Source organism: Panthera tigris, chromosome C2 (genome assembly GCF_018350195.1).
Source record: "Panthera tigris isolate Pti1 chromosome C2, P.tigris_Pti1_mat1.1, whole genome shotgun sequence".
Taxonomy (NCBI): domain Eukaryota; kingdom Metazoa; phylum Chordata; class Mammalia; order Carnivora; family Felidae; genus Panthera; species Panthera tigris.
Genome location: NC_056668.1, coordinates 127,640,670 through 127,657,002, shown reverse-complemented (window position 1 = coordinate 127,657,002; position 16,333 = coordinate 127,640,670). Strand labels below are relative to the sequence as shown.

Sequence of the window (16,333 nt, the reverse complement as noted above, 5' to 3'; positions counted from 1 at the left end):
GAAGTAGCACAGTCTGGCTCAGCTGCTTGGGGTTTGTGGTGTGAAGCAGGCAGCAGTCATAGAGAAGAGAATCATAAGACAGAGTTCCCAGATACCAGCTTTGTCACTGTGTAACGTGCCAATTCCCAGGAGCTTCCTGCCAGTATCCTCCCCTATAAAATGTGGGTAATATGCATCTTGGAGCATGGGAGGGAGGCTTTAGTCAAGACAGCATTTCTGAAAGGACCTAACCTTGTCCACTTATTATTTCACTAAATTTGGCACATAATGGGTTCCCCCAAATACATGCATTTGCATTCACAACTAAATATCCCAATGCCCCCATATATTGCCCATATGTATGTGCCCTAATAAAATGTATCCATCTATGTTATGATAGCTCAGAAAATCGTATCATAAGTTTTGCTAATAAAAATGTGTTGCTGAGGGTGGGAATTCTGAATTTGTGATTTTAGGGCATCCAGAATAGGTTTGTCCCCACTCCTTGCTAAGTTTACATATTTATATGTTAAATTTATAGGTTGACTCAGTGGGACTGTGCTTTCCTGGGATGCTGACTATGAAGAAGAAGGAGTCTCAGGCGAGTCTAGAAGGACAGCCTCCTGATGGCAGGGGCAATGTGAAATGAAATGGACAATCACAAGGCTATGTAGACTCACTTTCCAAGTCAGTGACAAGGTCCAGGGGTGGAGATGGTCCAAAAGACAAGGCTGGTTCTACAATAATTTGGCTCTGCCACTTGGGATGGGAGGGATGTATGGGGTGCATTCTTGGAGTACACTCCACAGGTATGTTCCTGTTAGCATTAGGCTAGATCCCTCTCTGAGGGTCTATGCTGGGCCCTCTGGTGATAAAGTTAGAAGGTAAGTCCCCAGTGTGCCCCTCATCTACTTCCTCCTAAGAGATGTCCTCCAGTTGGAGGCCAGAGAGTAGACGCAATGATTTATCCAGGGCTCTTCCAGGTTTGGCATGGACACTCCATGAAAGCCCCAAAGTCAGGGGGAAGTGAGAGCTGGGGAGTGAAAACAGAGGAAGTTAGGGGTGAGGAGAAGGAGTGTGAGAGACAGGTTGGGGCAGGCCTTGGAGCTCATGAGGGCACAACAAACTTGCAGGGCCTGATGTGTGGAGGTCCCCATCATGGGAAGATCTCTGCTGGTTCCAGAAAACTCAAGGTCCACCAGCCTCCACACAGCCCGAGGGTTCCTCATGAGTGCTGACTAAGCTGACCAAGCAGTGACTAGAACCAGCAAGAAGACCTTTGTGATCTGGGACAACAAGAATCAGGGGTCATACATGTCCCCTTAACAACGCCCAACTTCAGAGCCTGTTCACCTTTCAGAGGAAGGTAGCCCAGACCATCTGGCTTTCCATTTCAACCCTGCCTAGCAGCTTTCCAGTTAGAGGGACTTATGGGAGAGGGGAGACTGCTTTCCACTGGAAACATCGAGAGAGTAGCCAGGAAGAGGGGGTTCTGCTAGCTTCCCTCTGGGGATGTACATGGAAGGATAGGGGCAGATTTTGGCTCAACACAGGAGAGACTTAAAGACTGTGGAGCTTCCAGTCCTGGGCCTGCCTTGAGAAGGGGTGAGTTCCCCATTACTAGAGCTATGCAAACAGAGGTAAGGACATCTTCAAAAGGATTCCTGCTTCTTTGAGCAGATGAGCTTTCTTGTCACTTTCAATTCTGAAATCCAAATATTCTATAAGCCAGGAAGTACTATCTTTCTACATGTCAGTTTTATCATGACTTATATGGATTCTACAACATGAGAAGTAAAAAATGCTGTAGAAATCATGATAAGCAAGGAAGATAGCAGGACCTGGTGTACAGACAAGGAGTCATGGGGCTTGCTGCTCCATGAGTCTGCCTCCAGTGTCCTGGTTCCCGCTTCTCCTTTCTTTGGAAGACTACAATCCCTTCCTACCATAGATCCTTGAGGTTTATTTCCATCACGGACACCATCCCTGACCCTCCCTCGGCATCTCCACTGCCCCACAGAGGGTGGAAGTCCATTTGTGTACAATGTCACAGCAAGGGAGGCTATAGGGGACCAACTTGTCCCAATTTGCCCAGAACTTTTCCAGTTTTAAAACTGAAAGCTCTGTGTTCCAGAAACTGCCTTCGTCCTGGGCAAAAAGAGGCAGTTGGTCACATTGAGAGGCAGGGAATTTACAGGCTATCATTTATGGGAAGCTTGGGAACCTCTTAGGGAGCCAAATGCCAAAACAGTAATACCTGGTACAGAGCCTCACACGGTGAATGCTCAGTAAAGGCTTCTGAGTGAGTGAGTCCCAGGCTCCTACACCAACACTCAGCTCCCGCCAACTCCCTCAAAAGCACTGAGGATCAAAGGTAAAGCAGGAAGTTATCAAAAAGGGCCTGAGGCAAAAGGCAGGAATGATGTAAAACGGAATGAGAAAGTGGTCAATTTAATCCCATCCTGCAAACTCCTTGGCAGTCCAATAAGCAGGGCAAGAGTGGCTCTGGAAGCCTGCTGTCCTCCCAGCCCCTTCCTTCTGCCACCATCCCTTTCCCCCAAGGTCCACAGGGACCTCAGTGCATTCTCTAGCTGGCTCCTCTCCTGGGGTGTCCCACAGGGCTCAGCTCAGGAGCTGTCTGATATCCACACCCCATGTCTGTCCCACTTAAACTTTCTAGGTACCTTTCCCTCTGTGCCTCACAAGCTGGCTGAGTGAACTAACCGGATAAACTAGTTCTGACTTGAGGTCTACCTGTGTTGTGTTTCCCAAACTTGGTATGCCCTACCTGCTAGTCACATCTGGGAGACATGAGCCACATACAGCATAGCTTCTGAGAGTATCAATGTTACTCCAAGATTTGGGGGGAAATAGAACATATTCTTTGGAAACACATACCTATACTGTGGAGGAAAATATAAAATTCACTTGATTTTAAGATTAAAACATAAAATATCACAGAAATGTAGTGCTCACATCACAGTTCATCCCCTTCATCCTCTTGTCTACTCATACGTGGAAACCTGATCACTCTGTCCTAGAATTCAGGGCATCTTGGTGAGGCAGTTTGAAAAACACTAGCTTACTACAGCCCTCTCTGATAACATCTGAGTCTTAACTGAGGTCCTCTGTGCTCTAGGCCAGCATCTCGCAAGGATGTTAGATGGGGCATTCTTCAGAACATAAGTAGATATTACCAGTGTTTGAGTAAACAAAAGAAAACTTGTTACCAGGACTCCCAGATTCCTACAGAACTCAGGAACTAAATTTGAGGAACTAGCACACTAAATTTCTAACAAAGGGTTAGTCTGCCCATTTTTAGGGAGGCAGGGGGGCAGCCTGTGGGGAGCCAGCACCGATCCTGACCAGACTGAATGTCCCAAAGCTCATCTGGGATTTACCGTCCCAGGCTGGTGCTGCTCTCCGCCCCCACCCCACCCCACCAGCCACGCCAAGAGCCTCCAGCATCTCCTCTGAGCCTCCTGAGTATCCCGCTCAACAGGGCAAAGAGGCTGGGAGGACAGGCTCTGGAAGAAGGCTGCTCACTGGAGTATCCACCTGTCCTTCAACAGCCAGAGGACACTCCCTGCCTTGGTTTCATTCCCCACCCTGGTCAAATGTAATCCATCCCAAGCAGGAGGACACACCCAGAGAATCAGGGTCCTCTAAACTGAGAGAGCTGGGGATTGACCAAAGATAACCACCTAGCCTGCACCTTCCACTTCTGCCAGCCTTCATAGCAGGTCTCCCAGCAAAGCTCAGACCCAACTGGCCCTGCTCCCAGTCTCATCTCCATCAGCAACTTAACAGATGAGAATCTGAGAACTTACAAGAACCTCAGAGATCATTGAGCTCAGGCCCAAATGTTTACGAATGAGAGAATCCAGAACCGAGAGGCATTCTGTGGCCATGGGAAGAAGAGAACTAGGGAGCGCGATGACCCTGGGAGGGAATTCCTGCTTGCCATTTACTGGATAGGTGTTCTTAAATGAGCCTCCATTTTCTTAAGTATGAAAGAGAGATGCTGAGCACCCCCCACCCCTTGCGAGGCCATGGTTGAGAGTAGAAAAAGTTTAGGAAACTTCTTTTCTTGATTAACAAATCAAGTTCAAGGGAAAACACAACTATTTAGATAAGCCCAGAAGAAAAGCTGGAGCACAGAAATACACAAGGTCCCATCCAGTTACTAAAAGCAAGCTTCAAATTTGTCTTTAAATCTTCCCAAAAGGCAAAGTAGAAGGGAAACTGAATGGGTTATGAAGTATGGTAACCATAAGATAAACACATACCACTGCAGACTGAAAATCAATCTTCTACCTGATCCTGATATCAAGACTTGCTGTATAGATACAGTGATCAAGACAGTGTGGTATTGGCAGAGAGATATACACATACATCTATGAAACAGAACAGAAAACCCAGAACAGATCCACACAAGCATGGCCAATTGGTTTTTGACAAAGGAGTAAAGGCAATTCAATAGAGTAAGGACAGTCTTCTCAACAAATGGTTCAGTAGCAATTGGATACCTATAGGCAAAACAAAAACAAAAACAAAAAACAAACAAATAAAATAACCTTGACCTAAACTTCTTACGTATACAAAAATTAACTTACAATGGATCATAGATTTAAAGCAAGGTTATAAAACTTTTAGAAGAAGACATAAGAGAAAACTTTCAGGAACTAGGTTTGGTGAAGAGTTCTTAGACTTACACCAAAAGTAGGATCCAGAAAATTAAAACTTGATAAATTAGATTTCATCAGAATCTAAACAATGTTTTCTGTGACAGACCCTATTAAGAGGATAAAAGATAAGCTACATACTGGGAGAAAATACTTGCAAACCACATGCCCAACAAAGGACTTGTATTTCATATATATAAAGAACTCTCAAAACAATAGTAAAAATTCCAATTAGAAAAAGGACAAACTATAGGAACAGACATTCCAATAAAGAGCACGTACACATGGCAAATAAGCACATGAAAGATGTTCACCATCACTAGCCATTAGGGAAATGTAAATGAAGACCATGCTGAGATGTAACTACACACCCATTTGAATAGCTAAAATAAAAAATAATGACAACACTTGGGGCGCCTGGGTGGCTCAGTCGGTTAAGCACCTGACTTCGGCTCAGGTCATGATCTCGTGGTTCATGAGTTCAAGCCCCGTGTCGGGCTCTGTGCTGACAGCTCAGAGCCTGAAGCCTCCTTCAGATTCTGTGTGTGTGTGTGTCTCTCTCTCTGCCCCTACCCCACTCGCGCTCTGTTTCTCTCTCTCTCTCTCTCTCAAAAATAAAAACATTAAGAAATTTTTTTAAAAAGTAATGACAACACCAAATGCTGGCAAACATGTAGAGAAACTGGATTTCTCCTACATTGTTGGTGTACATATAAAACTGTATGGCCACTTTGGAAAAGAGTTTGGCAGTTTCTTAAAAAAAAATCAATATGCAACTACCATACTACCCAGCAAATGCACTCCTGGGTATTTACTCCAGAGAAATGAAAGTTTATGTCTGACCCAAAAACCTATACCTGATTGTTCATATCAGCTTTACTTATAATAGCCCCGAACTGGAAACAACCCAAATGTCCCTCAATAGGTGAATGGTTAGACAAATCACCGTATATCCATACCGTGGAATAAAGCTCAGCAATAAAAAGAAACAAACTATTAATACAAGCAACATCCTGGACGGATCTCAAGGGTATTAAGCTGAATGAAAAAAGTCAATCTCAAAAGGTTACATATTGCACGATTCCATTTATACAACATTCTCAAAATGACAAATTACAGTGATAGAGAACAGATTAGTGGTTGTGACGGTAGTCAGTTGGAAGGGGGTGGGCATGACAACAAAGGAGCAGCACAACAGAGATTTTTGTGGTGACAGAAATAGTTCTTGTGTCTTGAGGCAGTGGGGTGGTGGTTCCATGAATCTATACATGTGACAAAATTGCATGGAACTATACACACACATTATAGCAATGTCAGTTCCCTGCTTTTGGTATTATAGTGCAATATGTAAGACAGAACCTTTGGAAGAAACTGGGTGAAGAGTATACAGGACATCTCGGCACTGGTTTCCTACGAATATGGGATTGTTTCAAAATAAAAAGTTTTTTAAGAACTCAAAATAAATCAAGCATTGTCTGGTACTAAGAACTCAGCTTTCTCCCATGGTCCCTCAAAAGGAGCCCCCAAGGACCACAGTGACAACCCATCTGTGCTAGTCCTGTGGGGTACAGACAAGTGTAAGTTCACACAGCTATTTCTTCATGTCCTTTATCAACAGAAACTGACAGTGCAATGCCCAAGTACACAGCAATGATCTTATGATGTAAAATGGGGGCCAGACTCGCCCAGCCCCAGGCAAGGTCCTCCGATGGGTCCATTGCCTGGGACCATCCCGAGCTTCTCAGCTCCACCACGCCCAGCTCTCTGGCTTTGGCACACAACTGGAGCTCTCCACAGGCCAGTGCCTCCACAGGCAGAAAGTGGGGTGAAGCAAGGGCTGGGAGTGGCTGAACCCATGAGACAGCATAAGACCAAGCAGGGATGTGAAGAGGGAGAACAAGGAGGGATGAGGTCTACCCTGGGGACCATGCACATTCCTCCGCATTCCATAAACAGGGCAAAAAAAGGTGAGGGAAAGCCATGGTCCCAACCCAACACCCCAACATCACATCCGGGTCTTCGAGAATGGAAAAAAAGTCACTGTCACAGACAAAAGAGAGTGATGAGAAAGAGATGAGCTATCCATAGTGTGAGACATAAATCACCTTCCCTTTGTTCTGTGGCAGTGTAGGTCACAGTTCATCACCAGGAGAAGGGCTCTGAGCATTATCACAGGAGGAAAAGGCTCTCAGTGACCTGTGACCCCACCCAACCAGTTCCCGTTGGTCTCCCCTCCCCCGACCCCCACACAAAAGCAGGGTGGGCATGCCAGGCCCTCTCAGGGGATAGATGAATGCTGTCCTCATTCACATCAGAGAAACACCCACCAGCCTGGGGGAGGAATGGGCACCTCTTAATCCATGAGGTCTGTTAAGTAATTCTTTAGCTCCAGGGATTCTCTTGAAAGTGTTTTCCCCACTTGTGAGCATCAGTTTGGTGGATATAGCACTTTCCTCTGGAAACCAAGAGGTTAAGCCCAAGATGCCTCCCCACAGTTGGGGGTCAAAGGCCTTAGGAAGTTACAGACACAAGCCAAAACAAAGCACTTCTTCCTCATTTTTGGGCTTCCCTCCCAGATCGAAGGTCCCCAGGCCACTCAGGCCAAGCTGACATCTGCCTACCCTTTTCTTCACCACTGTACTTCCCCTGCCCTCCATTCCCACTGGACTCTCCCTCACTGATGAGATATGCACTATTTCCCTAAACTGGGACCTGGGGTGTGGGAGTTCGTGAAATTTGGGCAGCAATTACCAATCATCTACTCCTTTTATAAGATAACCTCGGTTTGCCCCCCAAAATTTCATTTTAAGAAGAAACAGATCTCTTTGAGGCTGCCAGGATGAGTTAGCCACAAAGGCTGTCTCCTACCTCCCCACCCACACCCCCATAATCGCTGAATGAACCTGTTTTTAATTTAGAGTTCTGGATGTTGAACTGCTCTCTCTGACAATGACTAGTGAGCAGGTCTTCTGTTTCTTAAGAATCTTGCAAGCCAGAGGCAATTGAGATGTCTCCAGATTAAACACAATTATATTTACTACTACAGGAGGGCATACAAAAACCTCACCCCATAAGTGAGAGTTGCCAAGCTCTTTAGGGGAGAGTTATGAAGAATGAAAAAGTATAATGAGCCTGTTAGTGACTGGGGATATCCATCCTGCAGCCACCACAGTGACCCCTGCTCACAGCTGGGATGTGAGCGTCACCGGGAACTGAAAACAGTACTGACTCTGGGAACAACTATACATACAGTATCCCTAAGTGCTAAGCCAGAATTGAGCAGCACTGTGTGATGGTGAGGGCAGGGTGCATGGTGGTTAGAGTCTCTGACCCTGCAATCTCACATATCTGGTTCCTCTACACTCCACCCCTTTTTGGCTATGTGTCTACACCTCACTAAGCCCAGTTTTCCTCATCATTCATGGGGACAGTAATAATACTCACTAGATAGAATTGTACTGAGGATTACATATGGGTGAAATATATCCAAAGTTCTTGGTACATCCAGATGGCTTCATTAGTGTTAGCTACTATTACCTTTATTTTGGACATGACTGCTAACTATAGTTTCTCTTAAGTATGCCTCATGTGAGGCATAATTGGTGAAACAACAGATCCTAAATGATATTTAAACAAGCAGTCCTGTTTGTAGAGGCAAGAACTGACATTTTATTGATGTCAGTCCTGGAGAGTCTTGCATGGTTTACAAAACCCTTTTCCTACACCTCATCCCACATAATCCTTAAGAAGCCCCATGAGGTAGGGATCATTCATAGTACCTGCTTTTTGTTTTTGTCTTTGTTTTTTGTTTTGTTTTGTTTTTTTTACGTAAAGGTTCTGCAGTCCAGGAAAGGTAAGAAATGCTCCCCTTTGTCACCTATTTAGTAAGAGGTTAGATTTAGAGGTGAATCTAAGTCCCCTGGCCTCATTCCCTTCCCTTAAACCATACGGTATGTGGGGTTTTGCAGGAATGTCATAAAGCCAATTGGTTACTCTGTCCCAGCAATGAGGAACCCAGAAAAATGATGGGTCCTTGGGCTGGGCATCCCCTGTTATCCCCCATGTCACACATGTCACAAAACATGTGCCATCCATACCCCAGTGAGAGAGTGCAGGGCAGCCACTCAACCAACCTCTCATTGGGAGGAAGGAATCTCCCAACAAATAGCAACCCCCCAAACAACCATTACCACCCCCCTGGAAGAAAAGGCTTAAGTGAGTTTAATGGAATTACAAGCCCCAGATTTGCCTTGAGATATCCAAATTGTACCTGGTTTCAGGTTGATTAAGTGAAGCTAAGTGTAAGTCTCTCCAAACTCTGGTCTCAGTGTTACTATGGATCAATGGAGGTAATAATTAAGAGAATTTGATTTTTAGAGTTAAGAAAAACTCTTAATTGGTATGAGCCTTCAGGAGGCCAACTGGCCTGGGTCTAGGCCTCAGTCACTTGTGGCTAAATCATCAACATGTGATAAATTATCTCATTTTTATGGATCTTCAAAGAAACTGCTGCCATAAACTCATTTTAGGGATTCAGGGTGGGTCTAAATGAATCAACCTCACTGAGGGGTTACCCTTGCTGTCAGGAAACTGTTCTGGGACAATCTATCTCTCTTGCCCTTGTTGGTGAAAATAGGGAGAGTTTGCCCCTACCCTGGCTCTTTCTTGGGCCTCTTTCTTTTCCGACCACCCAACTGTTGCTCCCACCCTTTCCTCCCAGTTCCTAATTTATAAACACCAAATTTGTTACAATTCTCTACTGAAACTTCTCCAAGACTCTTCTGAATGGTGGGACCAAAGCCACACACAGTGTTTTGGCCATCCAGGTCTAGCCAAAGGTGAGGCAATTTGAGGATTATCTGAAACCATCTCAAAATGTCTATGTCTTATTTACATCCAACCATGGAATCAACTCAGCCTTTATTTATTGTGGTGTGGGGATAGAGCAGAAGCAGAAGTGGGGATCCCAGCTCCTCTGCTAACAATATGAGTAAATACATTCGTGGGATTCACTGTGACCTCCAGATCCCTTTCTGTTCAACACTCACATCATCAGTTCACAGAGACACTCCTCCCAGACCATCCCTTTAATTGCACCACTGGAAGCTTTACCTAGCCCCATCTGACTGTTTGATTGTTGGAAACAACTTCTCTGCACCATACCTAATCCCGCCCCCCTCTTCCCCCACTGTCTCCAAGGAGCCCTCATGTGGACTCTACAGTCCTCACCATAGCAGCTCTGTCCTCTCAGGACGTGTACTTCTAGGTCACTTCTGCTCAGGTAGAACCAGTTTAAAAAAAAAAAAAAAAAAAAAAAAAGCCTGTTTCAGGCTTCAACTGTTCCAGGCCTCCCTGGCCTGGTGAGGAAGCGGTAAACATTCCCGACCCCCTGGGGAAGAAAGCGTCCTCACCATAGAGCCACTCCCCATAACTTGCTAGGGGAGAGGCACCTGCTTAGATGTTACTGAACATACCGCGAGGGCCTGCTGCTTTCCTGGGGCCCTTTCCAGACCAGGAAGCACGCAGAGTTGGTTGCCAGCCCGGGGGAATTCTGAACCCTGCGCGCGGCAGAGCGGTGGGGTAGTGGAGCCCCTGTACCGCTGCTCGTCGGGCAGAAAAACATCTCTTCTGCCACCCACCCCAGGATGAGTTAGGCTCTGCCCTCCATCTCAGAGGAACCACAGCCTGTCACCCGGCACCTCCAAGCTCACCCCTTCACGAAGAAACTGCCCTCAGGAGACCTAAAAAGTGTCCCGCGAGATGTTCTTTTTTCAAAGAGGAAGACACTATCCGACCAGAGTTGAACCAATAGGTACTGTCATTGTCCTGTTTCTTAACCCCGACGAGGGCGTGAGTGTGCGCGCACACACACACACACACACACACCCGTGCACACACGTGCGCACAGACACACGCGCGCACACACTCCCAGAAAGAGATCGCCAGTCCAGGCGCCCCCAGCCCGCCGCCAGTCCCGCAGGGATGCTTCGCAGAGCGCGGCACTAAGGGCTGACGGGGAGCCCCGGCGCCCCCTCCCCCGCCCCAGGCTCCCGCAGCACCCCTGCCCGGGCCCGCCAAAGGTGCGCCCGGAGGTCGAGGGTTCTCCGCTCACCTTAATGTTGCTGAAGACAGAGCGGGGACAGCGTCCGGCTTGGCGCGAAGAAGCGTCGCTGTCCTGGCGCGCGCCAGGCTCGGGCCAGAGCCCCATGGTGGCGGCCCCCGCGGGGCGGGACGGCGGCAGGCCCCGGGCGGGCGGCGGGGCGAGCAGGGGCCGGGCGCCTCGGGCCGGGGCGGCCGCGCGGGTGGCTGGTGAGAGCGGCGGCGACGGCCGCAGGAGGCTCGCAGCGCGGAGACTGCGCGAGCGAGTGCGCGCCCAGAAGTTTTATAAGTGGCCGCCGCCGTCGCCGATGATGAAACGCGCTCTCCCTCCTCCCTCTTTTCCTCGGCTGTTGAAGGCTCTGCGAGCCCCCGCCCCCGCCGCGGCCGCCCCTCAGACAGGTGTGACGCGGCGGCTGGCCGCGCGTGACTTCGCTCCCGGCCCGGGGTCGCCTCTGCTCCCGCAGCTTGGCTAGGACCCGCGAGGCTTGACCGCCCCGGAGAAGGTCCCGCCTGCTGGGGAGCCGGGAGCGGCGGCCCCGGGGAGGGGAGGTAGTGGCTGGAGGGGCAGGGGACGATAGGAGGGTGGGGGCGCCTGCGGGACTGGCGGGACGGGGGGTGCAGCGGGGACCGACAGGCGGGCGACTGGAAGGGACCGGAGAAGAGGTTGGCAGGACTCCGGGGGCAGGAGGAGAACCGAGGGGGTGCTGGAGGGGCCAACGGGAGCCAGGGAACTGGAAGGGAGCGGGGTTTCAAGAGGAGAGGGGTGCAGCGGCGCCCCTCCCGACGCACTCGGGGAGATTTACGGAGCGGGTCTCTGCTTGTTTGCACTTGCCGAAAACCTGGGCTCTCAGTTCCGGTGATGGCTCTGAGACTCGCTGAGGCTGTTTGTGTCGAGGACTGATTTATATTTAAACTGCTCTTTGCGCTGGAGAGGGGGCCGCCCGGGCAGGGCCCGAACTCTCTGGACCTGAGCCAAGGTAAACTGCGGGCGCTGTCAAGTGTCAGCATGGCTGGGTCTGGCCTGAAGTACTTCTGGCCAAGAGAGAGGACCCCCCGTGGACATACAGGACGCACCCCACTGGCCTCCTTCTCAGGGCTGGAATAGAACAGCAGCTTTATTTTTCCCCCAAGACTTTTTCCACTAGAATTCCTACTGCAGAGAAGAGAAAGAAGGTGAGACTTTTCAAGAGAAGGACAAGAAAGTTATGCCAAAAGCAGCTGCAGTAAGGAATCCAATTCTGGAAGTATTTTTCCAGCTCCCTAATCCCTGTAGTCTCTTGATGAGCCAACCTCTGGAAGCCCACCCTGTCTCCTGGAAAAGCATAAACCCACCTTCAATGCCCAGGAAACTTTGGCTAAGACAAAGACCCACAGGATGATGCCTTTCTGGGCCTGGTCTGGGCTTGTCCTCTGTCTGTGGGCTTCCCCTATGCACCTGTGGTCCAAGAACCCTGGACACAACAGCAGGCAGTGCCGGAAGAAAAGCCATTGGACAGTGGACCGCCTCTGCCCACTTCATTCACCCACAGAGTAAAGGGTATCTAGAGAGGCTTTCCAGAGCCCTGCAGCAGCCTCAGACCCCAGAACAGGCAGGAAACTCCAAGTCACTAGTCTGCCCTCTTAGAGAACTTGGAGCACAATGATGGCTGCCACCGAGAGCACCCAATGTATGCTGCAGTACTCACAGTGTATTGTGCCAAGCATTATGTTGGGTAGCCACACGCGTGATTCCATAGAACCCCAGGGTTAGCAACAATTATAGGTACGTATTACTATCTGGATTTTATAGATGATGATGCTAGAGAGGCCAATTAAAAAAAAAAAATGAGTGAAAGACAAACAGCTAGTAAGTGATAGAGCTGGAACCCAAGTCCAGCTTTGCCTGATTCCAAAGCCCAGACTTGAAGCACTATGCCCATTGAAAAGTTACCTATTCCAGCACACTCATTCCACAAGTAAACCAAGCAGAGAGCAGAGAAGGCCCAGGCCACAGGCACATTGCACCTGCGATAGCTAGAGTTTCTTCCTCAAACCCTGAGTGAGGCCTTGTCATGGTCCTCTGATAGAAACCCAGGGAGAGTCAGCTTCTCCAACCCTCATTTTATCCTCCTCCATGAACCTTACCCTCTTCTGGGTAAGGTTGTCAGGACCAGCATCATCTCCAAAGGAAAGGCATATTCAGAAATGCTCCCAGATGGTTATCTCTGCCTTTATCTGCTCTTACGAGGGGGGGTTAGCTAACTGTAATGGAGACCTAACCAAAGTGGCTTCAATGAGATTAATTTGCCTCTCATAATAAAAGCCTGCTAGTAGGCAGTCCAGGGGTCATGACCTAGGCCCGTAAGGATTCTTTAATGTGTGGCTGGCTCATTGTCACAAGATAGCTGCTCCACCTCCAGCCTCTTCTCTTAATTCCAAGAAGGAAGTGGAAGACAGGAAACAGGAAGGGGTTGTGCTCACATCAGGGAAGCAAATCTCTGCCATGCACGCTTAGCTACCAAGACTAGGTCACATGGCTACCCTCTGCAAAGGGGACTAAGAAATGTAGTTTACGCTCTTGCTACCTCCTGAACAAAATTGGGGTTCTATTAGGGAAGAGGGGAGAAAGGATATCGTGTATTAAACTTACAGTGTCTGCACAAAGAGTAACTGATTTCCTAAAAGCACCCCCAGGGTCTGTTTCCAAGACCCTTCCCAAATCCTTTGATTTCAGCAAATATTTCTTAACACTGTAGAAAAAATAAAGCACAAGGACAGTTCCTGACTTCAAAGACTCCATGGTCTCAGGGTGGGGAGCAAGAAAAGAAAGCATTATGCGTTGTAGAAAGAGAACATAGCTCTCTGTTGTGCACAGACGCTATGGGGGCACAGAAGGGGGCCCTAATTCATTTTGGGGCAGGAGGAAGGTTTCCTGGAGGAGGAAGGGATCCTCAAGCTGAGACCCAGGGACTAGAAAGTTTGGGACAATTAGGGTAAGATTTATCTAAATCTGCTCCATGATTTCAGTCTGGCTGGAGACCCAGGGACAATGGGAATGTGATGAAGAGGCTGGAACATTGAGTGGCATGCTAGGAAGTGTGGGCCTTATCCCCAAACACAATAGGGAGCCAGTCTGACAGCTGGGTAGGAGAGCATTGGGGCTATCCGTGGAAGGAACCCCAGGAGCTATGATGAGGATGTATTCTGCAGCAGTTGGGGAGGGTGGTAGGGGAGAGAGAAAGATGTGAGAGACATTGGTAGGAGATGGCACCCAGGTGTTAGTGAGGGAGATGTTAGGGACAACTCCCAGGATCTGATTGTATTAGTGATGCCAACCCCTAGCAAATAGAACCCAGAAAGAGCAGCAGCTACTGGGGAGGGGGCGAATGCCCCCCCCCCCCCCGCCGGGCTCATTTTGAGTTCAAACTGCCTGGAAGTACATGCAGATCTAGATGCCCAGCAGGGAGGTATAGGGGTTCAGTGCTCAGGGTGGGCACTGGACTAGAGATTGGGTCTTGGACATCCCACATGGAGGTAAGCCTCGGGAACAGATGGGTCTCCCAATAAGAATGTGTTGACAAGAAGTAGGTCCAGGACCGGCCATAGCAGTATTCAGAGGTGGCACAGATTATGGAGCCAGCAAAGCAGACAGAGGGGAGAGCCCAGCAGGCAGGAAAGTAAACCAATAGAGAAGCGGTGCTTCAAAGAGAAGGTCAGGAAACACATCCAGGTTGTGGAGGAGGGAAGATAAGACCTAAGAATGGCCATTGGGCTGGCCACAGGCTGGCATTGAGGACCTTGGCAAGAGTGTTTCCAGTGGGCAGAGATCAGAGTATGGGAGTTGAGGAGGAACTGCAAAGGAGCTATCAGCAACTTTCCCAGAGTTGCAGAGGGAAGAAAGGGAGGGAAGAGCTTTGGGCTCTCCTCTCTGCCTGAATCTCCTGCTTTCTCAGGTTTCATGCTGGACCAGCTGAAGGTTCACACCTCCCAGCTTTTGCTCATGCTGTTCCCCCTGCCTGCACTGCTTGCCTCATAGTACGTATTTGGCTTCTACCCTTCAAGAGCAGCTCCTGTTACTACCTGTTCTGGGCTTCTGTAACAAGAGTAGAAACATGCCTTGCATGGTGCAGACCTGTCACATACATTATCCCTGCTTTCTCAGAAAACTAGATGTCATTATCCTCATTTTACAGATGAATAAACTGTAAAGGCTCAGGGTTCTTCCCTGGTGCATACAACGTGTCTCTGCCTTTTTTATCACAGGTGACAGTGGAGACAATACATATGGTGGTTAAGGGCGCAGACCTTATAGTCAGACATAGATGCCGACCACCCTTCTCTTCAGCTGTGTTTGTTACCTTAGAGGGCCTGTTTAACCTTCCAGATACCCAGTGCCTTCTCTTTAAGATGGAGATATTAATGTGCACCTTCTGGGGCTGTTATAGTGTATAATGAGGTGTCAGTGCTGGTATCTGCTCTTGCTGTGATGGTTGGCAGTGTTGATGGTAATAAGAGTGCTCTATATCTCTTTTTCTTTTTTTTTTTTTAATTTTCCTTTTAAAGTTTATTTATTTTTGAGAGAGAGAGAGAGAGACAGAGTACAAGCAGGGGAGGAGGGGCAGAGAGAGAGAGGGAGACACAGAATCTGAAGCAGGTTCTAGGCTCTGAGCTGTCAGCACAGAGCTTGATGTGGGGCTCAAACTCACAGACTGTGAGATCATGACCTGAGCCAAAGTTGGATGCTCAACCAAGTGAGCCACCCAGGCACCCCTATATCTCTTTTTTCTAACTCAGCTGTGAGCTCCTTGGGAGCTTCTCTGTTAATTCTCTTTGTGTCCCTTATTTGGCCCAGCATATCTTGTTGCTTAAAAATGTTTATTAAATGGAATTGAGCTTAACTGAACTCCAAAAAGACCCAGTGACTGGGAAAGGTTTCATTGTCCTGAGGCCTCCAAGCCACTGTCTCTGTCAAACCCCCATTGCCTGAAGCTATCCCTTCTGCCCACACCTCACCCCCAGGCTTCTTATTGTCAACCTTGTCCTCATTGATGGCTGGCATGGGTCCCTTGGTAAGTTAATCAGTACACAGGCCACACCCCCTACTCCTGCAGCAGCTGGTGAGGGTCTCCTGGCGATTTGGATACTCAAGTGTGATCATGAATTAACTCTGGCCACCTGGCTCCTTGCACATATACAGGCATGGAGGAGGACGTCCCCAGTGACTGTCCCCCCTGCCCCTGTGACAGGTAGAGGGCATATCTGCAGCCAACTGCTCTACCACTTTGTCACTGTCACCGGTGGGGCAGCCTGCTTCCCTTGTGGGCCACCTGGCCACTAGTTTATATTTTTAATTAACAAACACACAGTGTTGACTGTCCATGCCTGAGACCAATACAGTGTTGATTCATCTAATCCTTAAAACAACCCGATGAGAGGGATTACTTTTATTAGTGCCACTTTATATGTGGAGTGAAGTAAAATAACTTGCTTGGGGACACATAGCTAGTAAGTGGCAGAGCCAGGATCCAGACACTGGCAGCCCAGTGCAAAGCCCCAGCTCCTGGGGGTTCTTATTCACAGAGACTGAGTCA

General features: G+C 48.6%; 1 protein-coding gene across 1 annotated transcript in view; it reads right to left on the bottom strand.

The window, feature by feature from the left end:
- The window catches only part of SLCO2A1 (solute carrier organic anion transporter family member 2A1), an 82,251-nt gene extending 71,360 nt beyond the window's left edge, over window positions 1–10,891 (bottom strand). The window contains exon 1 of the mRNA XM_042956718.1: window positions 10,777–10,891. Within this exon, the coding sequence (XP_042812652.1) occupies window positions 10,777–10,872 (96 nt within the window). The 5' untranslated portion in view covers window positions 10,873–10,891. The remainder of the gene's footprint in view (window positions 1–10,776) is intronic.
- Window positions 10,892–16,333: the final 5,442 nt, after the last annotated feature.